The sequence below is a fragment of the Dysidea avara genome, chromosome 12 (assembly GCF_963678975.1).
Source record: "Dysidea avara chromosome 12, odDysAvar1.4, whole genome shotgun sequence".
Lineage (NCBI taxonomy): Eukaryota > Metazoa > Porifera > Demospongiae > Dictyoceratida > Dysideidae > Dysidea > Dysidea avara.
The window spans coordinates 14,800,983-14,826,354 of NC_089283.1; the positions used below are offsets into that span (position 1 = coordinate 14,800,983).

Sequence of the window (25,372 nt, forward strand, 5' to 3'; positions counted from 1 at the left end):
GATCATTAACTATTTTAGGTGTTAAACACACCCATATGAGTGATTTTCCAAAATTCAGTTATATTATTACAAACCACAAACATTAAACCATTCCAGATTGAATTAATGCTACACTATGCTCAATATACCTATACTGAAAACTAAAGGGACCTTCAAGTTATTTATACATGTCTAATCACATTAGGAGATACCTCAATTAAATTTACACTGCTAGAATAACTGATGGACTGCTAAAAAGAGCTAGGTACACACCCTCTTTGAGTATGCAACAATAAAGAGATAATTATATACACAACATGGCTTCAAACATTACCTACCATGCATGCATGCACACAAACTTTATTTTACTGAGAGCTAACTTGTCTGAATATAAACACATCTATTGTAGTGTTGGAGTGAACAAGTTTCCATTGTAAGGAATTCTACACAGTCTGTACTCAAAGATCACCAATACTATTAGCTATACCATAGCTGAAGGTTTGTAGGACACCTGTTCCTACATCCTGTATAAAGCTGTTACATAATTTGTGTTTAGAAAGGAGAAAAAATCCATGACGGGACCTGGGTAGCCTTGAACCTGCAGCCATCTGATTAATGTTCCAATGCTGACTAGTGCAAATATAAGTGCATGAGCATATATACAGTATGGTAATACATTAGGCCACTTTTATGTGTCAGATCAGGAAAGTTTGCTTAAACCAATGTGGGCAGAAGGTTCACTCACTATTCATTACAATCTTACATGTACCTGACTGTTTTATTAGAGTCAGCTAAATGCTCGTTTCTATTTTACTAATCCTCATGAAAAATATCGATCAGAAACCCACCCAACAATACCTTCATGGAACCTTGGCAGTTATAATCAAGCCCAAAACTCTCCAAAATACTTACAATATATTAATACAAACTTTAATAGTGGAATTTTCTGTTTACTAACTAACTTTGCTTACTTACTTACTTGGGATCTGGGATATAACACTTCTTATAGTTTTACTGCACGGTAAGGATATAGCTAACACTTCTTATTGTTTTACTGTGATTTAATATCATGCACTACTCCAGCTTGTTTCAGTACTTTTTATTGATATGCTATAGCTAATCCCTATACTCTAGTTGAAAATTCCAATTTTTTGTGTACTTGTACAACTGTAGTTTAGTGTATTGGATCAGATGGATTTGAGCCTCAAATCTTATTAGTTCGAGGAAGACAGTTATACTGACGAAATGTACTTGGCCCAGAACGTAACAGGGGTATGGTATGCTGAGCAGACTAGAATCTAGGAGTTCATAAAAGTAACGAATTGCACACTAATTCTTCCAAGAACTGTAGCTACCTGAATGGAATAGACTGAATGATGATACTATTGAAACTGTGTAGAATTACGTAACACAAATCAAATCATGTGATTAATAATTGTACTGCACATCAGCATTATGTTCCAGAGGGTCCTGCTATAAATAATCTAATCAAAAAACAGCCAAGCTGTAGAAAATGGTGCGGCCCCCAAAAAGGCCATGGTGAAAAAAGATGTGAAATCCAAGGTGGCGGCCAAGAAATGGCTGTGATGGTAGGTTAATGGTTAAATTTTAATAACGACAATTCAGGTGAATTTGGTGCCAAGACCAAGTGGCACAAAATTCACCTGAATTGTCGTTATTAAAATGTAACCATTAACCTACCATCACAGCCATTTCTTGGCCGCCACCTTGGATTTCACAACTTTTTTCACCATGGCCTTTATGGGGGCCGCACCATTTTTTTACAACTTGGCTGTTTTTTTTGATTAGATATCACTTCTTTTTGTATTTGTATACTGCAAAGCCGGCCTATGGCTGGCTTTGGGGCTTTTTTAACCCATGTGTTTTTTTTCTTTACCACAGGAAGAAGAAAAGAACTTAAAGAAGATTTGTAATACTTCAATTATTTTTTATTTTATTAGTAATTATACAAATTATATACATACATTTATTACATGCCCATTATTCCCCACAGGATATTTTTTCGCAGCTGATCTCTCTACTGGGTGACTTGAAATGTAGCTGAACTATATACAGGATGGTTTCTGTGTAGCTGAACTCTCTACAAGGTGACCTCTTCTAGCTGGTCTCTCTACAGGGTGATTTGTTTGCAGCTAAACTCTCTACATAGTGGTTTCTTTGTAGCTGAACTCTCTACATGATGGTTTTTTTGTAGCTGAACTCTCTATAAGGTGACTTCGTCTAGCTGAACTCTCTACAGGGTGATTTTTTTGTAGCTGAACTCTCTACAGGGTGATTTGTTTGCAGCTGAACTCTCTACATGATGGTTTCTTTGTAGCTGAACTCTCTACAAGGTGACTTCGTCCAGCTGATCTCTCTACGGGGTGATTTGTTTCTAGCTGAACTCTCTACAGGTGATTTGTTTGCAGCTAAACTCTCTACATGGTGGTTTCTTTGTAGCTGAACTCCCTACATGATGGTTTCTTTGTAGCTGAACTCTCTACAAGGTAACTTCTTCTCTACAGGGTGATTTGTTGTAGTTGAATTCTCTACAAGGTGGTTTGTTTGACACTGAACTCTCTACATGGCGGTTTCTTTGTAGCTGAACTCTCTACAGAGTGATTTGTTTGCAGCTGAACTCTCTACATGATGGTTTCTTTGTAACTGAACACTCTACAAGGTGACTTCTTCTAGCTGATCTTTCTACAGGGTGAATTGTTTGTAGCTAAACTATCTACAAGGTAACTTCTTCTAGCTGATCTCTCTACAGGGTGATCTGTTTGTAACTGAACTCTCTACATGATGGTTTCTTTGTAGCTGAACTCTCTACAAGGTGACTTCTTCTAGCTGATCCCTCAACAGGGGGATTTATTTGTAGCTGAACTCTCTACAAGTGATTTATTTGCAGCTGAACTCTTTATGTGGTGGTTTCTTTGTAGCTGAACTCTCTACAAGGTGACCTCTTCTAGCTGATCTCTCTACAGGGTGATTTGTTTCTAGCTGAACTCTCTATAGGTGATTTTTTGCAGCTAAACACTCTACATGGTGGTTTCTTTGTAGCTGAACTCTGTACATGATGGTTTCTTTGTAGCTGAACTCTTTACAAGGTGACTTCTTCTAGCTGATCTTCTACCGGGTGATTTGTTTGCAGCTGAACTCTCTACATGGTGGTTTCTTTGTTGCTGAACTCTCTACAAGGTGAATTCTTTTACCTGATCTCTCTACAGGGTAATTTGTTTTTAACTGAACTCTGTACAAGGTGCGTTTTTGTGGGTGATCTCATGCAGGTTGATTTGTTTGTAGCTGAACTCACTAAAGGGTGATTTGCTTGTAGCTGAACTCCTTGCATTGTGTCTAGTTTCTAGCTGATCTCTCTACAGGGTGATTTGTTTCTAGCTGATCTCTCTACAAGTTGATTTGTGTGTAGCTAATCCCTCTGCAGGTTGATTAATTTGTAGCCGATCTCCCTACAGTGTGATTTGTTTGTAGCTGAACTGTCTATAAGGTGATTTGTTTGTAGCTGATCTCTCTGCAGGATGATTTGTTTGTAGCTGATCTCTCTACAAGTTGATTTGTGTGTAGCTGATCTTTCTACAGGTTGATTTGTTTGTAGCCGATCTCTCTAAGGGTAATTTGTTTGTAGCTGAACTCTGTACAAGGTGCTTTTTTGTAGGTGATCTCACTGCAGGTTGATTTGTTTGTAGCTGAACTCACTAAAAGGGTGATTTGCTTGTAGCTGAACTGCTTACATTGTGTCTAGTTTCTAGCTGATCTCTCTGCAGGGTGATTTGTTTGTAGCTAATCTCTCTACAAGTTGATTTGAGTGTAGCTGATCTCTCTGCAGGTTGATTAATTTGTAGCCGATCTCTCTGCAGGGTAATTTGTTTGTAGCTGAACTCTCTATAAGGTGATTTGTTTGCAGCTGATCTCTCTGCAGGTTGATTTGTTTTAGCTGAACTCTCTACAGGCTGATTTACTTGTAGCTGAACTCCTTACATTGTGTTTAGTTTCTAGCTGATCTCTCTACAGGTTGATTTGTTTGTAGCCGATCTCTCTACAGGGTAATTTGTTTGTAGCTGAACTCTCTATAAGGTGATTTGTTTGCAGCTGAACCTCTACATGGTGGTTTCTTTGTTGCTGAACTCTCTACAGGGTGTTTTGCTTGTAACTGAACTCTCTGCAGGGTGATTTGTTTCTAGCTTATCTCTCTACGGGTTGATTTGTGTGTAACTGGTCTCTCTACAAGCTGATTTGTTTGTAGCTGATCTCTCTGCAGGTTGATTTGTTTGTAGCTGATCTCTCTACAAGTTGATTTGTTTGTTGCTGATCACTCTAAAAGTTGATTTGTTTGTAGCTGAACTCTCTGCAAAGTGTTTTGTTTGTAGCTGACCTCTCTTCAGGGTGATTTGTTTCTCTCTACAGGGTGATTTTTTGTAGCTGACCTCTCTTCAGGGTGATTTGTTTCTAGCTGATTGCTCTACAGGTTGATTTGTTTGTAGATGAACTCTCTACAGGGTAATTTGCTTGTAGCTGAACTCCTTACATTGTGTCTAGTTTGTAGCTGATCTCTACAGGGTGATTTGTTTGTAGCTGATCTCTATACAAGTTGATTTGTGTGTAGCTGATCTCTCTGCAGGGTGATTTGTTTGTAGCCGATCTCTCTACAAGGTAATTTGTTTGTAGCTGAACTATCTATAAGGTGATTTGTTTGTAGCTGATCTCTCTGCAGAATGATTTGTTTTAGCTGAACTCTCTACAGGGTGATTTGTTTCTAGCTTATCTCTCTACAGGTTGATTTGTGTGTAACTGATCTCTCTACAAGCTGATTTGTTTGTAGCTGATCTCTCTGCAGGTGGATTTGTTTCTAGATGATCTCTATACAGGTTGATTTGTTTGTTGCTGATCACTCTTAAGGTTGATTTGTTTGTAGCTGAACTCTCTGCAAAGTGTTTTGTTTGTAGTTGATCTCTCTACAAGATGATTGTTTGTAGCTGACCTCTCTTCAGGGTGATTTGTTTCTAGCTGATATCTCTACAGGGTGATTTTTTGTAGCTGACCTCTCTTCAGGATGATTTGTTTCTAGCTGATCGCTCTACAGGTTGATTTGTTTGTAGCTGAACTCTCTACAGGGTGATTTGCTTGTAGCTGAACTCCTTACATTGTGTCTAGTTTCTAGTTGATCTCTCTACAGGGTGATTTGTTTCTAGCTGATATCTCTACAGGGTGATTTTTTGTAGCTGACCTCTCTTCAGGGTGATTTGTTTCTAGCTGATCGCTCTACAGGTTGGTTTGTTTGTAGCTGAACTCTCTACAGGGTGATTTGCTTGTAGCTGAACTCCTTACATTGTGTCTAGTTTCTAGTTGACCTCTCTTCAGGGTGATTTGTTTCTAGCTGATATCTCTACAGGGTGATTTTTTATAGCTGACCTCTCTTCAGGGTGATTTGTTTCTAGCTGATCACTCTACAGGTTGGTTTGTTTGTAGCTGAACTCTCTACAGGGTGATTTGCTTGTAGCTGAACTCCTTACATTGTGTCTAGTTTCTAGTTGATCTCTCTACAGGGTGATTTGTTTGTAGCTGATCTCTCTACAAGTTGATTTGTGTGTAGCTGATCTCTCTGCAGGTTGATTTGTTTTAGCTGATATCTCTACAGGGTGATTTTTTGTAGCTGACCTCTCTTCAGGGTGATTTGTTTCTAGCTGATCGCTCTACAGGTTGGTTTGTTTGTAGCTGAACTCTCTACAGGGTGATTTGCTTGTAGCTGAACTCCTTACATTGTGTCTAGTTTCTAGCTGATCTCTCTACAGGGTGATTTGATTGTAGCAGATCTCTCTACAAGTTGATTTGTGTGTAACTGATCTCTCTGCAGGTTGATTTGTTTGTAGCCGATCTCTCCACAGGGTAATTTGTTAGTAGCTGAACTCTCTATAAGGTGATTTGTTTGTAGCTGATCTCTCTGCAGGTTGATTTGTTTTAGCTGAACTCTCTACAGGGTGATTGCTTGTAGCTGAACTCCTTACATTGTGTCTAGTTTCTAGTTGATGTCTCTACAGGGTGATTTTTTGTAGCTGAACTCTCTACAGAGTGATTTGTTTCTAGCTTATCTCTCTACAGGTAGATTTGTGTTGATTTGTTCATTGCTGATCGCTCTAAAGGTTGATTTGTTGTAGCTGAACACTCTACAAAGTGTTTTATTTGTAGCTGATCTCTCTACAGGGTAATTTGTTTGTAGCTGAACTCTCTCCACAGTGACTTGTGTGTAGCTGAATTCTGTGTAGCTGAATTCTCTAGAGAGTGACTTAATTGTAGCTGAATTCTCTACAGGGTGCATGACTTGTTTATAGCTGAACTTTCTTCAGTGTGACTTGTAATGTTCTGAATCTCTATAGTGATATTATTTGCTTAACTCTCCACATGGTGACTTGCTTCTTGCTGAACTGTCTATAAGATTAACTGTTTGCAGCTGAACTCCCTACAGAACAACTTGTGATGTAATAAAATTCTATAATGGAGTAAATAAATTAGCCGAATGCTCTATTAGGGTGACTGTTCTATTAGAGTATCTCGATCTCGCATTTGCTACACGGAGTTGGCTTTAGAATCATAACTCAGTGGTTTGTAATCCGATTTTTCTGTACTACTGCAAGGACTTTCTATGAAGATTATTCCAGCTATACACCGATTTTCAGCTCATTGCTCTAAGCGGTTTGCCTAGTAGGCGTGAAAACTAATACTATTTTATTCGTAAAAATCGATCGCGTAATTGTGACACAGGTTGGGTTTTGTGTCATATCTCTGTGGTCTTTATCTCGATTCCTTTCAAACCACCAAAAGGCACTCCTACGATGGTTACTCCATCTACATAGCAATTTTCAACTCATTCCATGAAGCGGTTTACCCTGTAGGCGTGACAACAAATCGATCTTGTTTTACGCGAATAATCGGTCATAACTCCTGAACCATTCATCGGATTTGTACCAAATTTGATGCTAGGATTCGCCGTTGGACTCCCTTTCTGTGTGCCAAATTTCATGGCGATCGGAGCACGCGTTTGCTTGTTATAGCAATTTTTGCAAGTGTGCGAAAAAACGAAGAAAAAAAACAACGAAACTTTGGCAGCTCGTATCTCGGAAATGGCTGGAGCGATTTCCTTCAAATTTGGAACGTAGACTCCCATGGCTGGCGGGCAACTGTGTAGCAAATTTGGTTCCAATCGGATAAGTGATCACTGAGATACAAATGTGTGAAAATGACGTTTTCGTTCTTCCTGTCAATATACTCACGGGTGTGGCGCGCCGGCTTCTTGGGCCGCACGACACACTACCGTGTGTCTTAATAATACTAACTCCAGTAAAGTACTGCAGAAATTATCAATTCACAAAGTACGCAGCGCAATTTTTAAACTGCGCAAATTCACACTGAATAATTAATTATCGCAATGCACGTGACTGCCGGCACTATGTAACCAGCCTACAAATAAATACAGGAAAAACGATTTTTCATTCATACTACGGAGAAAAGACTTTCTTGTTCTGTCTTCCTGTGAAATGGCTAAATAAAATTATAGCGAGATTTTAGAGGCGCATAACCTAAAACCCAGGTCACGTGACCCCAGGGATTTAGTGAATTGGTCGCTTTCCGCTAAGACGCTGTTTGCAAGAGATCCCTAGTCCGGTATCCATCAAGATGTCAATACCTCAAGGTGCGTATACTGCGTAATTAAATAACTTCAATGACTAGTCACATTGACAACACCTACAGCTAACTTGGATGCAATTAAGGAGGCACAAAAGAAGGCAGTTACTGCATATAAAGATCAGGACTATAACACAATTCTCAAACTCCACACTGAGGATTGTACAATGATTCCTCCTGGGAGTGCACCGGTAAAGGGACGAGCTGGTGAGTTACCCGGCACTGAAGTGTCAGATTGTAACAAGGGATCATGCAGTCATGGAGATGTCATGCATTTTTTAAAAGTACAATACATACTAGGAAGGCAGGCCATTAATATCACCCTAAACCAGTTTCACAATACTTTCCTGGTGCCTTGGTGGTATTGGTTAGGTACCAAGCCCAAAGTGTCTTCAGCATGACCCTAAACGCTTTCAATCAATTTGCTATAAAATTTCAAAATGATATTCAATTGAATTTTCTAATTCCAGACCTGACTTATAATGCCTTCAGACAAGTGTTAACAATTAAAGCTACAGGCGTTATTTGTTCAATGTTGCTTCAGGCATACTGCAGTACATATAAATACATGCTCTGTGGACTTACCCTTGTCCTCATTTGTGTCCCATTTATTTTTGACAGCCTAAGGTGTTGATTCATGGTGGTGCATAATGGCTTCACTACTGTACTAGTACATTTATAAATGGAAGTCATCCATATTTTCCATGGTGACTGATTAGTTGCAGCGGTACTTCTACTGTTCTTCATTTGTAGCACTGTGTAATGGGCTGAGCATAGTAACGGTGAAGCGTAATGACCACTTCACTTTCAAGTCAGTAACTGATAGTGGGCATGTGTTCAGACAAAAACATTAAGCATGGCGCTGTTCTTTCTTTTGATACAACCAAGAGTTCATACCTAAATATCATGAACTCTTGATACAACATATGTGGGTTCACCAGTCATAGTTATCTGGCCTTAAATTAAGGTGTGGTCAACAAAATCTGCACAATTAGCACAATGTCTGTACAGGATTAGTTTTGGGCAGACACACATGTCCTTGCAAAACCAATAGTGGTACCATAAAAGCTGATGTGTGCATGTTTGTTTGTAGTGCTAACCATAGCTGTCACTTGGTTGCTAGGAGATACTACATTTTCCCAACCCAAAGATTTACCAGTGCCACTTCCCCTTTGTGTACTGCTATCACCAGCAGCTGTAGTGACCACAGCTAGTCTGGTGCTGCCTGCCCCTTCGCATAAAGTAAGGGTCTGGTGAAATACAGATACTAAATCATTTCTAGCGCCCAGATTTGGCCCTAGCCAATTAGTGCATGCCAATGATGTTCACACAGAAATCGCCTTGGCAACACAATGCTTTTGTTCGAATTGAAGTGCAATCATCTGACGTAACAAGCATTACTTGCGCTGTCTAATTGAATTCCTTTTGAAATGATTAGGTATTTGTATTTCACCAGACCCTTACTTTATGCGAAGGGGCGGGCGGCGCCAGACTAGACCACAGCCTGGTGATATGTTGCAGCTATGTGGTTGTGTTTAACCTCAAAACCTTTAATGGAAACTCCCTATTCCAATTCCAGCAGTGTGAAGTGCTCCTCTAGCTCATGTCTGTACAATTTGACTCTATGTCTGTACATTTGTGAATATGTAAGGACTTTGTCCTTGGCACCTTAAAAATTAAATTAAGGCCTGGTTATGTTACAAAATAAAAAACAAGTATAAGGAAAAACCATAACATCTACAGGTACAGGCGACCTCCCTTGTTTTCCCTACTTTTTTCTGTGATCGCTTAAAATTCCAAAAAAAATTTCCTTATACTGTTCATGATTTATACTGCATAGTCCCTGGCTTTATTTGTAGCTGTCTGATCAAATCTTTGATGGCAAAGCATCTACAGTTTGCTTGTTGCTTGTTTTTAAAAAAAATCTTTCCTCCTTTTTGTTCCCCCTCAACAGCTATAATTCAGTTACACAAAGGTCACACCCTGTAGGGGATGAGCACTCCACATAACAGGATGTCGTAGAAATATTGTATTTTATTATCATGTTGGCACAAGTACAAGATGCAGAGCTTATAATAATTATGTGGGTTGTCTCGGGGGAATGGAAATGAAATTTTGCAGATATTGTGACTCCTATGACTTACATGCTTAGATTGCATGGATTTTTTTAATGTCAAGATTCTAGGTCTGGCTATATTCTAATTGATATAATATTCATATTCCAATTCATGGACTGAGAAACGAAGCGTTTGCCAGTTGGTATATCTCTTGTGTGTTTCATTTTACCTATAATAGTATAAGAATACAGTTGTAAGTTATGGCAACATAATAATTCACTCCTCTATCTCTATGCTCAACTATAGTATGTATCAATGACTTGCCAACACAAGCCATGACTTTCAAATTTGCACCATTATAGGAACCCCAAGAAACTCCACACAAATGGGCACCAAAAACCTCCTTGTTGTGTAACAGTACAATAGAATTATGAAGCTACAAATGTTCTTACCATATTTACAGAATAGCTGAATGTGAAGAGCATTCTACAGTATAGCACCTTCCCTATTATATGGTAAAGGCAAGGGTTATTTACTCTTGGTAAAGGTCACCAGGTGCTGCATATTATTACTGAGTGCCTTAGTGCAAGTAACCTGAACTTTCTGTATATTAATAATTTATTCTTTTTATTTAGCTAGCTACAACTGCGTTTGTCTGCAACAGATGATGGGTGTAGCTGTGTTTGTGATGTAGTGTAGCTGTGTTTGTGATGTAGTGTAGCTGTGTTTGTGTTGTAGTGTGTCTGTGTTGTAGTGTAGCTGTGTTTGTGATGTAGTGTTGCTGTGTTTGTGATATAGTGTTGCTGTGTTTGTGATGTAGTGTTGCTGTGTTTGTGATATAGTGTTGCTGTGTTTGTGATGTAGTGTTGCTGTGTTTGTGATGTAACATGGTAACAGGTAATGTGGTAACATGTAATGTGGTAATTTGTTGTGCAATCCAATACTTGGTAGGTAATGGAGACAGACATGAATACTGTAACTGAATATCTTAAATACCACAGAGTAACCTTACAAAGACAGTGTTATTTGTTGAGGATTTGTAGTGTCACAACTCGATAGGCTTTGAGGTGTTAACTACATGCAGCTTACTTGTGCTTGTCGGTTATGAAAATGTAAATTGTACATATTTATAACCTTGTTAACAGTACATTTGACTTGTGGGATACAAGAAGCATCATAGTTTTTATAGCACCTCCACCAAATCTTGAAGATCCATGGTACACAGATTGAAATGAAGTTATTTAGAGAACTGTGGAGACTATGTGTCTATGTGTCTCTCCATAAAGAAGTAATCACATGATGACAGCTGGTGTTGTCTGCCAGGGTAATGATGTTAGAGCATGAATAACATTAGTTGTATCAACAATAGTGGACTGACCGTAGTTATTGCAATACTTTTGAGAGGGCGCTATGTAAAATTATTGCTTTAATTGCATATTTCCACTTGGTATTTCACATGAACCTCAATAGACCCAATACAAATCTAGCAGCTGAATGGGGTTTACTAGATAACTGAATTGTAAGTTTTAAGATGGTATGTTTGGTTGTTTTTTTTAAAACCCTTTGGTTTATAGCGATATTAACAATGTATATCATGCGCGATTACCTTGACCCTTCGCATACCATACGAAGCAACAATAAAAAGTGCGTGAAGCTTCACATAATTCTATTGTACTAGAAACAGTGTTTACAGTATGGGGTGAGTAAAATTCTACGGAACAGGAATGGAAAGCAGAAACGGGAACAACCAGTGGAAAATGCCTGATAAAGGTCATTATCAGTGTTGGGCAAGTTACTTTGTAAAAGTAACTACACTGTAGTTACATATTACTTGCAACTGAACTATTTAGTTACAGTTACATATTACCCATAAAATAAAGTAACTATAATAATATTACATATTATATTACTTTGTGTCCACAGCCTTAAGCTGTGACATGTGAAACTACCGCTTTATCACATGACGTGATTGCGTTGTTGGACAATGTGCAAATAAAAAGCTGGTGAATAAGCTTCATTCAGTAGGCTTCGTTACTTAATTCTTGTAGTAATAATATTATGTAATATTAGACTCGTTACAGTAACTATATTACTTAGGTAACACGTTACATTTGTAAGTAAAGTAACTTGAGTTATATTAGCCATTTTTATTGCGTATTTCGTTATGTTACTTAGTTACCACAAAAGTAATAATATTAGTGAATTTAAAAATTGTTAATTTAGAAATGGAAGTAGGGATCAAGCGATAAAAACTACTGAAACAAGTGATTTGAATGATGGCAACTATTACAACATAGCTTTGTGGGGAAATCCTTACATTGGCATCTCACCACGTCACCATAATGTTCAATGCCAAAGTAGGGATTTCCCCACAAAGCTATGTTGTAATAGTTGCCATCATTCAAATCACTTGTTTCAGTAGTTTTTATCGCTTGATCCCTACTTCCATTTCTAAATTAACAATTTTAAATTCACTAGTTTGTTAACTTTTTTTGGTATAGGTATATAGCTATTATTGATCTTTGGCACTGACTGCTCTATTAGAGTATCTCGATCTTGCTGCTTGCTTTATGCAAGCTGCTCAATTACTAAATTGAAATGCATGCAGGGTTTCTATCTCCTGTTTTCTACAATTAGTTACAGCTGGACCATTAATAATGGACGTGGTCCACTGATCGTTAAGTACGAGCGCGCGCTCTGATTGATAAGGGCGTGGCAGTGTGTTCTTACTTCACTAGGCTGTTTGATCGCTTTGCAAGTGTTGCTATACAGGCATCTACTTGCCCTTACAGTACGGAATCCGTTATTAGTTTTGTGGCGTCCGAATACGGCTGCTCTAAGGAAAGTGTCGATACGAATTATTAATGCCTCCGTGACTGGAAAAGAAGAAGACGATCCGTAATTGAAGATAAAAGGAAAGGCAAAGCGCAGAAGGCAGACACTCGTCGGAACCCGAAAAGGCACATCCCAGCAGCGAGTTAAATATTGTGGCAAAGAATGGTGATCCTTCGCTGCTTCGTTTGGCCTGTAGCCTTGCGAATGTGGTCAGGCAGGCAGGCAGACTGGCAGGCAGACAAAAATTTCTGTTTTAACGATTTTTTAGAAACATAATTCCAGCACTTTTCTAGTCGTTTCCTGATATATAACGCTAGAAATAAAGTTAGAAACTTGAAGACTCTTTAGTAAAAGGTTTATTTGCTGTGTGAGATATTTCTAGGATGATTTTTGAGGGATCGAAATTTGAGGCGCGCGCCAAATCCACCCCGATCCCTACTTAAACAGTACTATCGTACTGTTTGATTACGTAACGCATTACTCCCAACACTGGTCATCATGCCATTGATATTACAGCATAAGGTTGGATTTTGCAGCATTAACACTCTAATAGAGCAGTCACCTGTAGTAAAATACTCTAATAGAGCAGTCAAAAATGTTTTGTTACCTTTCCCACCATTGATGGCCTGTGAATTGATGGGCTATAGTTGTCATAGATTCATCAACATTGAAAGTTAGCTACTCCCTTGAAATTTAAACCATTATAGCATAAATTATAAGCTTACAAAAGAATTCTACTTAACTGACAGTGCCTGCATATAGATGTGGGAAGTTGTACCTGCAATCGCAGGAAAAAGTCACATGATGGGTATGTGGCAGCTGAAGTATGTGTAGGTGCATGGCTAGACTAAGGACCATATGAACAGTCATGGGACACCCTTGAAGCCACTTCAGCTTGACAAGCATACCAGCATGCATACTCCCATCATATGACTTCATATCTGAAAGCAGTATAGATGAAGTTGTTGAATCCTATAATAGACACTGTTAGTTAACTAGAATACTTGTGAATCTCAGTTTCATATCAGTATTAATTTAATATTTAATAGTTGAATATTTATGGTTTCAAAGGAGTAGCTAACTTTCAATGTTGGTGACTTGGTTAGTTGATATACTTATCTATGACAGCTGTAGTCCATCAATTCACAGGTCATCAATGTGGGTTCCTGGTTGGATAGTTAGCAAAACATTTTTGACTACTCTATTAGGGTATTTTATTGCAGGTGACTGCTCTATTAGAGTGTTTCAATCGTTTAGCTAAGGGGTCCAAACAATACCACAAAGAAACATTGTGCTGTAAAATCCGACCTGTCCAACCTGTATAATTTTATGATGACCTTTATCAGGCATTTTCCGTGAGTTGTTCCCATTCTGTTCCCATTTTCCTCGCATTCTACTTACCCTACAATATGATATGACAAATTTTGGCACTTGTCAAGAGTGGCTCCAGGGAGGTTTCCATAAACTGGTCAAGTGCCTTTTTTGCAAATGTTTAGCTATGCTCCTGATCAGAAACCAGTCACCAAAAATCCCACAGCTGCCTATGCTTGTTCCATGTAATACCCTGCAGCTGGTGTATGGGTCAGACTATGTACAATTGTTGTAAATGTAAACCTAAGTGCACAATGCAATGTGACCATGGTTTTGCATTAATTGCAGTAAGCTGTTTGAAGATGTATTTAGCAAAACTGATGGAGTCATAGATAACTAGTGACCGGTTCTGTGCTAGCTACTATGAGCTGGTTACGAATTATATCAACGAGTCTTCTGGTAGTTTAGTAAATGAGATATTGATAATATTCACAAGGCACTGGATAGTGTCATGGGTCAGTTAAATTAAAATTCTCACTGACAAGCCAATTTCAACAATTTTAAGCATCATGAGATCATATATCTCATTTCAACACTTTTAATATACAATCTCATTATTTTATGCATATTTTTATTACTCGAGAGGCACATGCGCATGTGTATCACCATAGTAACTGTGTTCATGCTGCATTGTGTAGTAGTGAGCTACAACATTTCAGACTCAATAATATTACTATGTTCTACGTACAAAGTGCTGTTCTCTGTTTGTTTGGCCGTCAAACATTTGTAACTATACGTTTAATGCTTTATCTTTCTCTCCAAGAGCTTAGTGAAAGTCTTTAAAACATTTATATCTATTTTATAGCTTTGAAAGAAATAGCTGAGGAATTTTCAAAATCTGGAGTTGTAGAACTTAAGACTTCTAAAGAAGAACTGCATCCAATGGGTGAATGTTATATCTTAGACACATGTGAAACTCAGCTGATAGATAAAGACAACAAAGTAATGGACACAATGAAGTAAGCATTGCTAAAATTGTTTATAATGACAATCATATAATATATGAAACATTAGCTCTATATTACCTACATTACAAATGTCCAGGTCTCCTCCAAGTGTTTTTGGTGACAGTCACCTTAGTACAGTGATGCTTGGAATTGTCCGATAACTGATATTACACATATATGACCGGCTGAGCAAACCATTAATTCTCACACATTCCTCGGATTCCAATTTATTGTTTCTCTGTTATCTATAGTAAAAAGAAGTGGACAGCCAAAGGTTCAGCCTTATATAATAAATATTCTTAGAGTTGTAATGTTAGACAGAACAACAACAAATTTGATTTGTACAGAAACAACAATACGGCAAATAAATTACAGGGACTTATCGTAACTCGTGACTGAAACAAAGTATGAAGATGGGACTTTTCTCAGTCTGTTCACCATGAACTTACAGATTGATCAAGTATTCGTGTGAACAAAGAAGGCCATTCCAACAAAGAAATGATGATGGTATATTGTTTAGTTTTACTACATCGTAAACAAAAGCCCATATCCATGCTATATGAATCCTGAACAAAAGGTTTCCTACTCTCCATAAACAAGTGAATCCGATGGTGCATAGATTTTGAATGAATACCAAAGTGATTCAAATGTGTATAGCTTTTTATGCGGCACACATATTTTTACCCAGTATGTTTTTATAACTAAATAGAATTTTGTAAAACAGCTGGTGGGTTACATGTGTAGCTATCATTTGTATGTGATGACTGCAGGCTTGGTTTTAGATTAGGCCTGAACATATTTTGCTCAACATTTTATCTATTATTTCCTTCCAGAATTTCCCAAAAAAATCTCCTATTATTCTTTTTTATTTTTGTATTTAGCCTATTATTCCATAATAAATTCTCATTGCGTTTCTGTGGCTGATCGCTTAGGTTTCAAGATTTAGTTTTTAAATAATTAATATGTGACCAGATTTTACAAAACCGATCCAAATCGCACATTAGGCAAAATCAAACTAACACCACCAGTGGATAGCTAGCTACACTATTGTACTAGTAGTTTTGACAAACAGTACCACTTAAACTACGTTGAGGCTGGTTTCAACAGACGTCTTTTCTGGGGGCTGTGTAGAGTTCAAATGGCGGTTTAGGCCTTGTGAAGGACCAGGCTTGGCAAGAATCAGTGGTTCACTGGTGGACAGCCTGACAATGTTGGCCAGACGTTTTTTTGTGTAGATTTTGCTACATATCTACCACTAAGGAGCCAGCACAGCCCTGTAATCTTGTCTCTGGACTCCTGTCTCCATTTTGAGTGAGGTCTGGCCCTTGCCCACCCCGCCCCCGCCCCTTTGTGAGCACTCGTGATACCACTTCGCTCGTCCAACAGCTCAGATTTTCTATCTGATTTGGTGGGAAACTCTACAAGCAGCTACAAGTACTGAAAGTGGTCTGAAAGGTAACAGATTGATGCATCTTAAATTTAGTGTAAATTTCATACGCGTATTTGCTATCCCTGGAGAGTTATGCTGGCTTGACTCGAATTCTTCAAAACCGTTTATCTCGAAACTTCTAATGTGCGATTTGGATCGTTTTTCCAAGATCCAGTCACATATAGCCATATTATGCAAAGAATACCATCTAACACATCATTTTTCTAGCCATAACAGGGGCAGATCCAGGATTTTGCTAAAAATACGAAGCATGAGCTTTCTAGGGAGTCTAGGGGTATGCTCCCCCAGGAAATTTAGAAAAATTAATGGTCCGAGATTGAATTTGGTGACAATTTTGACTAAATTTGTTGATAGTTCAAACACTGGAAGATTTTGAGTTAAAAAGCATACAGAATCAGTTTAAACTGCTCCCTAATGAAATTTTGAAAACTTAAACATTGTGTAATAATTTGACTAAATGTTTATGAAAATTCAATGCTGGAAGCATGAATGCTACTGAGCTGTAGTAGCTATAAAATCTATAATGAAATTTTGAAAAATTGTTTTTGATGCTAATTTTGAGTTGAATTTTTTAGAGTTAGCATTAGGTCCCCTGCACAAGCATCACAATAATTTAAGCATATAGATAATCCTGGCATTTGGTGTGCAGTTGCATCTCCAGAGAATTTCTATAGTCACTATGGCATGGATAAAGTCATTTAGAATAGGTTTTAGTTAGTGCTGAAACGAATGGCAATTTTTACTATCCAAATAGTTGTTAACAAAACAACCGAATATTTGATTATTCTTTAAGGTTATACTTCTATTCAATAAGTACTGAAACCTTTTGTTAGGGAGCAAGGTAAAGCCTAAGAACTATTTCCATATTTTCTAAAATAGTATTTTTACATCATATGTGACCGAATTTTGGAAAACCGTTGATATACGCACAATAGTACTTTTGTAATAAAACACATTTAAAAACCATGGGTAAAAAATGCAAGCTCCAGAAAAAAAATTATGCAAGTTTTTATCGCCTCACTGGTGGGCGAATTAAGCCTCCAATGGATACATCCTGGGCATCATCGTGTTCGCCTGTTCATAGGGAGTACAAAATTCTTTGTTTCATCTCCATACACAAAAGGATTTCAAAGTTACAGACGTTTGTTTACATTGCAGTAACGAAGAATTTATCGACAATCATTTTTCAGTGAATATGCCTTCCTTTTCGAACAAAGAAGCATGCCTGGGACAAAAACTATACCTTGGTGGATGCACAAATTCATGTCGAACACAATGAGTGAAGATTCAATTCCATACGCCGTTGTATCAGTAAGTTATGATGGTTTATGTAAGCGCCTATAGATTCTTTTCTCAATAGCTTTTGTACATATCAATTTATTTGCTCGTCCGGCTGTCTAGTGCTGTACAGTAGACCCTAGGTTATCCGAACCCCTTTGTTCTCAGGCAATGATAAAAGTGTTCAGATAAGTGAATTGTTCGGATAACTGAAGTCCATACATATATATACATAGCTCTGTTGAAATACTCTAATAGAACGTACACCTATACTTAAAATACTCTAATAGAACAGTCATTTCCAATTTCGGATAAACGACGGTCGGATAACCGAGGGTCTACTGTATTTCCAACACTGCTTAACTTCTGAAGCTGAAACTTCACTAGTCCATTCCTCTGTCCCTGTAGAAAACAAAGAACAAATAAAATGCATTTTGAAAATTGTGCAGATATTGATGGTTTTCTAAAATTTGGTCACATATATACATCATTTCATTCATAATCTTATGTTTCAAGGCTGGCTTTTCTATTTGAATACAGTGTGCAAAGTGCTAATGATTATTCGAATAGTGTGTTAATGAATCAAATAGTGTCATTCCGACCAAATAGTCAAATAACCAAATAATCGTTTCAGCACTAGTTTTAGTTGTTTAAAACAACAAACATTGCTTTATAATTATGTTACTCTTGACTGTTTTATTAGAGTAAATGACTATTCTATTAGAGTATCTCGATTTCTAAATGTGGAGGGTGCTCTATCCCACCTAGTTCCCCTTGTGCTATGTCAATGGTAACAATTTGCTACAGACGCATTTATTATATTACACATAGTCATAAACTACATAAAAACTGCTTCAAGTATATCTAAAGTGCCTAGCTATGTTCAATGAGCAACACTATTAAAAAATCTGAAGGGGAGAGGCACTAGCCCCCCTGGATCCACCCCTGCATAAGTATAGCTACAACAGACTTAGAAAAGCTATATCTGCAGTAATAATTCAAGTGTTTTCAACTATTAGTCTAGCTACATGCTAAGGGTACAAAATGATATAAATATATATGTTCAAAGACTTGAAGAAGATACACTGTTATAAGGTATTTAAGTATCAGAATTGCAGATAATCATGCAGTAATATGGTTAACACGAAACGATCTGACTGCTCTATTAGAGTATTTGAGCATTCTATTAGAGTATATCAATTTTTTAGAGGCTTTTCATCCTCTGTTCAGCCAGTACTCCACAGCACTCCTATCATTCTTAGTAGCTAAACTCTTTCTTATAGCTAATCAAAAAAAGACACACCCCACCAATTATTTTCGTGGATGTCCAATAATTCTAAAATTATGTCTGTAACCATCCTATAAATTCTCACGAAATTGGTGACCTATTATTCTCAAAATTATGCCAGAATAATTTAGATAGAATCATGTCATTCAAATGATTCAGTTTTGTTTCCTTAGTTTCACTTTAATTTGTGGTGCTGGTTTGTAAAATACTAAAAATTATTTTTATAGTACACAAAAACCATGTTTGGATTACACACACACACAACACACACACACACACACACACACACACACACACACACACACACACACACACACACACACAAACGATGTATATTATCATCATAGCAGCCATTTCTTGTCTGCTAGTTTTACTTAAAGACCTTCTTACAGACTTTCTGTTTTTGCATGGATCATAAATGCATAAGTGCTATAATCATGTTATGCTCGTATGTTTATATAGTAGTGCAGTTATTTGGCATAAGGATGACGATGGAGTATGGCGTATCATGTTTGAGATGGACAACAGTCAGACTCCCCAGCAGTTAGAAGGAATCTGAAGAGTATGACTAAGAAATGAATTTAGTCTGATATACTGAAGAGTGTGTGTGACTGAGTGATAGCTTTTGTTGATAAAATATTGCATGAAATTAGTTTTAATCGTACATCAATTGTTCTCTATAAATTGCCTTTATGCCCCACTAAGGTTGGGGCATTGTCATGCTGTATGATAGTACTGTATATTAGGAATGATAAAGAACTGTACTTTTCCAGCTAAATATGATCCTAAAAAGCAGCCTCAATTTCCCTTCTTGACAGCTTAATAGTATCGGTTAGGCACAGCCAACCCCAAAAATGTCTTCAGACAATCCCAAACCCTCCTAAAAATTAAAGTTTCTATGAAATTTTTAATTTTTCCTATTTAAGTGAATTTTATGCTGCCTGACTGACTGACTGACTGACTGACTGACTGACTGACTGACTGATGCTTCATATCATCTCGACAATGGATAAGGCTATGGGCTTGATTTCTTTACTGTTTGACATCGCTTCGTCCTTCTCGCCAACTGCAGTATGTACAATACATGTACCTTGGACTTGCCTTTGTCCTCCTTTGTGTACCAGTTCTTTTCTCTACCAACACAAGGTGTCAGTTTGTGATAGCACGATGTGGCTTGTGGCTGTGCTGGCCATTAGCTATGCTTATCACCTGTATTTTCCGTAGGGACTAACTATAGATTGATTGCAGAGATGCTTCTCATACTGTTCTTCATTGTAACACTGTGTAATAGACTGAACATAAGTGAAGTGAAGCATAATGGCCACTGACTTAATTTACTTTACCTACTTTTTTTCTATGATCCTAATCGAACTTAAAATTCCTAATTTTTCCTTGTAATGATATACTGTAGTTGCAGCCTGCAAATGTAAGGCTAATAACATATTACTTCAAATACAGTAACAGTTATTCATATAGAAACAAAATAGTAGTGGTTGTAGGCCTATGCCAGTTATGCTGGCATGATTTCAAGCATAGTTAATCTCTTAAATGTCATAATAGGCTAGCAATATAGACTCAAGACTCTTCAAAATTTTAAAGTAAAATGTACAATCCTTGCACCAAAATGTAGCAAAACATATAGTAACTACTGCATTTTATAAACTGTAGTACATCACCATTACTTATGGTGGCCTCTAGCCACTGATTGGGGTAAACTGGGTGATATGTTTGCAGATGAATTCTCTACAGTGTGACTTGTGTAGTTCGATTCTAGATCTAGAGGATGATTTATTTGTAACTGAACTCTCTACAGTGTGACTTTAAACTCTCATAGCTGTGTGACTTGTCTGTAGTCAAACTTTCTAAAAAGGTGATTTGTTTGTAGATGAACTCTCTACTCAGTGACTTGTTTGTATATAAGTGAACTTTCTATAGGATGATTTGTTTATAGCTGAAAACTCTGGCGTCTTGTTCATAACTGAACTCTCTACGTGGTGACTTATTTGAGCTGAAGGGTGATTGGTTTGTAGATGAATTTACCACAGTGTAACTGTTTGTTTTTTTTGTAGCTTGAAATCTTTGGATGTAGAGGGCGATTTGTTTGTAGCTGAACTCTTCACAGGGTAATTGGTTTGTAGCTGAACTTTCTACTGTGTTATCTGTTTGTAAAGGGCTATCTAGAGGGTGATTTGTTTGTACTCTCTACAGAGTGATCTGTTTGTAGTTGAACTCTCTACAGGGGTATTTGTAGCTGAACTCCCCACATGGTGACTTATATTTGTAACTGAACCCTCTACAGGTAACTTATTTCTAGCTGAATTATCTACTAGATGCGCTGAACTATTTACAGAGCAGCTCACTCTCTCCATGGCGACTAGTTTGTAACTGAACTCTACAGGTAACTTGTTTCCAGTTGATGGATGGCTTTTTTGTAGCTGAGCTCTCCACAGAGTAATTTGCTTGTTACTGAACTCTCTACAGGATGAAACTGAAGTCTCTACCAGTAATTTGTTTGTAGCTGAATTCTCTACTGGGTAGGCATGTAGCGATTATGCCAGCTTAATTTCACGAATAATAGGAATCAGGAATTATGCTGGCATTTTGAAGCAATTATAAAATTTTAACAGTAAGAACTTCCTTTAAAAATATATGGAGATACTCTAATAGAGCAGTCAATTTAGTTAAAATGAGAAGTCACAAATTTGAGATGAAATACCCTAATATAGCAACCAAATAAAGAGAAGATACCTATTTGAAACAGAAACATCAATTTAAATGATCTGATACAGCAATAAGGTGACATTATTAGCTAAAAAGTGGTGGAATAATGGGCATTTCTCAAAAGCATAATAGGCAATTTTTTGATCAGTACTCAAAAAAATGCTCACCTTTATGAGCATATAATAACCTCATGCCTATTACTGGGTGACTTGAACTTTCCGTGTAGCTGAACTGTCTACAGAGTGTAGATGAATTCTCTACAGTGTGACTTTTTGCTCTCTACTGGGTGACTTGTCTGTAGGTAAACTCTCTAGATGATTTTTTTTGTAGCTGAACTCTAATTTGCTTGTCTACAAGGTGATTTGTTTGTAGCTGAACTCTCCATCCAGTTTATCTACAATGTACTATGCTGGTAGCTATGGATATCACTTCTTATCCTGTGCTTTCTTTCAACAACAGTAACAGCACAAAAACCACCATTATTGTAATAATAAATAATGAACTTTAATGGAAATAATGCACAATGGTCAGATAATGGAGGGATCACTGTATTGTGATTTTGTGTGGTATTCCATTTGATGTAAAGTGACATTTAAATTACACATATTGTAACAATATATTTGTGCCAAGTAAAAATGCTTATAAAAGTATCTAGCTAGCCAATTACATTTTTTATTGTGCATAGTACAGTAAAGACTTCAACTGCATGCTCATGACCAGGTGTTCAACTGATGCAACTACAGGTATGCACAACTTATGAACATGTGCATGGTCCAATAGGTTATGGCCGGTTGCACATTTTGTGGATAGATATAGCTAGCTCAGTACTTTGAAAAAAACTAGCTCGGGCAAGACTTATAACATGTACTAGTTAGCTAACTGCAGATAGCATTGACAGTCAATGAAGGCTCAAATTTATATAATTAGGTGGTGTCGCACTGGTAACTGAATAGATGTCTCTTTCTATACAACACCCAGCACAAAGCAGCCTAGATAATTAAGAACCGTCAAGACACATGGTATGTTGTGTGGCCAAGAAAGCCAGCGCACAACATTGTGGGAAAAAGACAAGTTTTTCACACATGTGTATATAGCTCCATGCATATTATTCTAGCTTAACTTGTGCCTGAATTTATTGAGATAGTTGGAGTAAACTTTTGACCTCCAAGAATCAACTGCCAAACCACCCACAAATGCTAGGCTTTATAAGGGTCAGAAAAGAACGCATATAGTAATTATGTATCATAGTTAGTGCACCATAATACTTTATTTATTTATTACTTTGGCAAGAAGGAAAAAATAGCCTGTACACTGACTCATTATACAAAATAGTACAATTGTCTGTCCAGTTTGTATCTGGTTTGGCCTTGAAGTTGTTTAAGGAGAGTACTTCAATAACATGTTGTGGTAAATTGTTCCATGCATTCACTACACAGTCATAACAAACAAGAGGGACAGTACTTGCAATTCATGTCGTCTTGTAATTCCTGATGATCATGTGAATAAATCATTGACGTCAATGTCCACTAAACTGTTGAATATCTGATATAAGTATATCATAACACCACGCTGACAACAATAATTCAGTGACAACCTTAATTCTGCAAGTCCTGTACCATGGTCACTGTCTTGTAAACTGGTGATCAATTTGGTTGCTATACATTGAATTGTTTCAACTTTCCTTTGGTCCATTAAGTAGTGAGGACCCCATAATGTTACCGTATTCTAGTATAGGATACACACTAGAATACGGTAACATTATAAGTACATAATTTGCTTTAATTGTTAGTCACAAGTGAGGAGTGTTCGTGAAATTTAAGATCTTGAACTCTGAGATCTCTGACAGAATGTGGTGGCTGGATGGCAATGCCACACAAGGTAATAGGTGTGTTGTGTAGTTTCAAGATGTAAGACATTACATTTACTGTTGTTAATTTTTGCTTAATACATGTAAAAGTCTAAATGTCAATGTCATCAGCAAAAAGTAGGATTAGACTCTTCACAACATCCGACATAATTATAATATTATGTTGAAAAGCACAGGACCCAAAACAGACCCCTGAGGCACACCACCAATCACATCAGCCCAGGTGATCATTTAAAACAAATCTCTGTTTCCTTCCAGTTAAAAAAGCTTCAATCCAAGATAGCAAATTACCCCCAAATACCGTATCCATATAATTTACTCAGTAAACACTTATGTGGAACCGAGTCAAATGCTTTACTCCAAGTACACAACATCCACAGGGCATTTGTCATCCAAACATTGTGTTCATTTCATGAAGCAGTTGGCTAGTGTAAGACTTTCTTGTGGTGCATGTTGACTTAAGTAGTGTTACACAAATAAGAGTATAGATATTGTCCTTAATGATGGACTCTGTCACTTTCACAATTGAGGAAGTGCGACTATATAACTGGTCCATAATTATTACATGAATGGCGACAACCACAATATTATTATCATTAAATATATCTGTTTCAGTTTAACATAGTATAGTTTGAGCCATGTAATTTCAGTTTCCTTTTACATCATACACCCATGGCCAGGTAATATAGTTTATTCTGTGCTGTTACACTTTACATGTTTTTGTGCAAACTGCAAGCATCCAGCACCGTGGATTACTAAAAGTATTCCTGAGTGCATACTTAGCTATAATTATACATTACAATTCAGTATAATCACTTAAATGCCTTGCAGGGCTGATTCTGTAGCAATTTAATGTTTAATGCAACACAGATTGCTAGCTAGTTTACATTATTTCAAACAGTTTTTATTGCCTATAGGCAGTGTTGGGCAAGTTACTTTGTAAAAGTAACTAATTACATATTACTTGCAACAGAACTATTTAGTTACAGTTACATATTACCCATAAAGTAACTATAATAATATTACATATTATATTACTTTGTGTCCACAGCCTTAAGCTGTCACATGTGAAACTACAACGTTATCACATGACATGATTGCGTTGTTGGGCAATGTGCAAATCTTGGTTATAAGTAAGAAGCTGGTGAATAAACCTCATTCAGTAGGCTTCATTACTTCGTTGTGGCTAGGCGTTACTCAGTAGATTACTAACGAGATTAGTAACTTTGTTACTTGTAGTAGTAATATTAGATTCATTACAGTAACTATATTACTTAGGTAACGTGTTACATTAGTAAGTAAAGTAACTTGAGTTATATTATTTGTTTTTATAGCGTATTTCGTTATATTACTTAGTTACCACAAAAGTAAGAATATTACATAACGCGTTACTCCCAACACTGCCTATAGGGGATGCAAATAGCTTAGCAATCTGACTAGGTAGATAAAATTACAGTTGGCCATGGAATATAATGTGGCAGGATGTTTAACATAATATGATGAGATAGTTAGCAGGCCACAGGTCAAGAAGAGTCTAAATTTCAACTCATGTATGTGAAATATAATCATCATTACAAAAAGGTATGGTCAAACAAAATTGACCCAGATGGCCTTTGATCTCACATTTTTCATCCAAATAAGGAAGATAATTAAATTATCCATATTTATATATTTAGTTGATTATTGCTCATCTCTCTATATAGCTAGTGAGGAATTATGCAAAAGTGGATGTTCCTTGTCTTCCAACATTGGATGGTTATCGTTTTATTTGTTGTCATCCAAAATCAGATATTCCTTGTCTTACAATATTGGAATGCATGTTACCATCCAAAATTGGTTACTCAAATGTTAGGGCAAAATATATACTTCAAGTTAGCACCTCTA

At 37.1% G+C, this 25,372-nt stretch overlaps 1 protein-coding gene across 1 annotated transcript; it reads left to right on the forward strand.

Moving 5' to 3' along the window:
- The first annotated feature begins 7,536 nt into the window (after positions 1-7,536).
- LOC136240917 (uncharacterized) lies at positions 7,537-19,564 on the forward strand. Its single transcript, XM_066031981.1, has 4 exons — positions 7,537-7,681; positions 7,741-7,881; positions 14,743-14,896; positions 19,363-19,564. The coding sequence occupies exons 1-4, from the start codon at positions 7,666-7,668 to the stop codon at positions 19,457-19,459; spliced, it is 408 nt and encodes a 135-aa protein (XP_065888053.1). The 5' UTR covers positions 7,537-7,665; the 3' UTR covers positions 19,460-19,564.
- Positions 19,565-25,372: the final 5,808 nt, after the last annotated feature.

Coding starts and splice junctions, on each gene's coding strand:
- LOC136240917 (XM_066031981.1), top strand. Junction 7,882..14,742: donor ACCGGTAAAGGGACGAGCTG/GTGAGTTACCCG, acceptor TCTATTTTATAG/CTTTGAAAGAAATAGCTGAG. Junction 14,897..19,362: donor AAAGTAATGGACACAATGAA/GTAAGCATTGCT, acceptor ATGTTTATATAG/TAGTGCAGTTATTTGGCATA.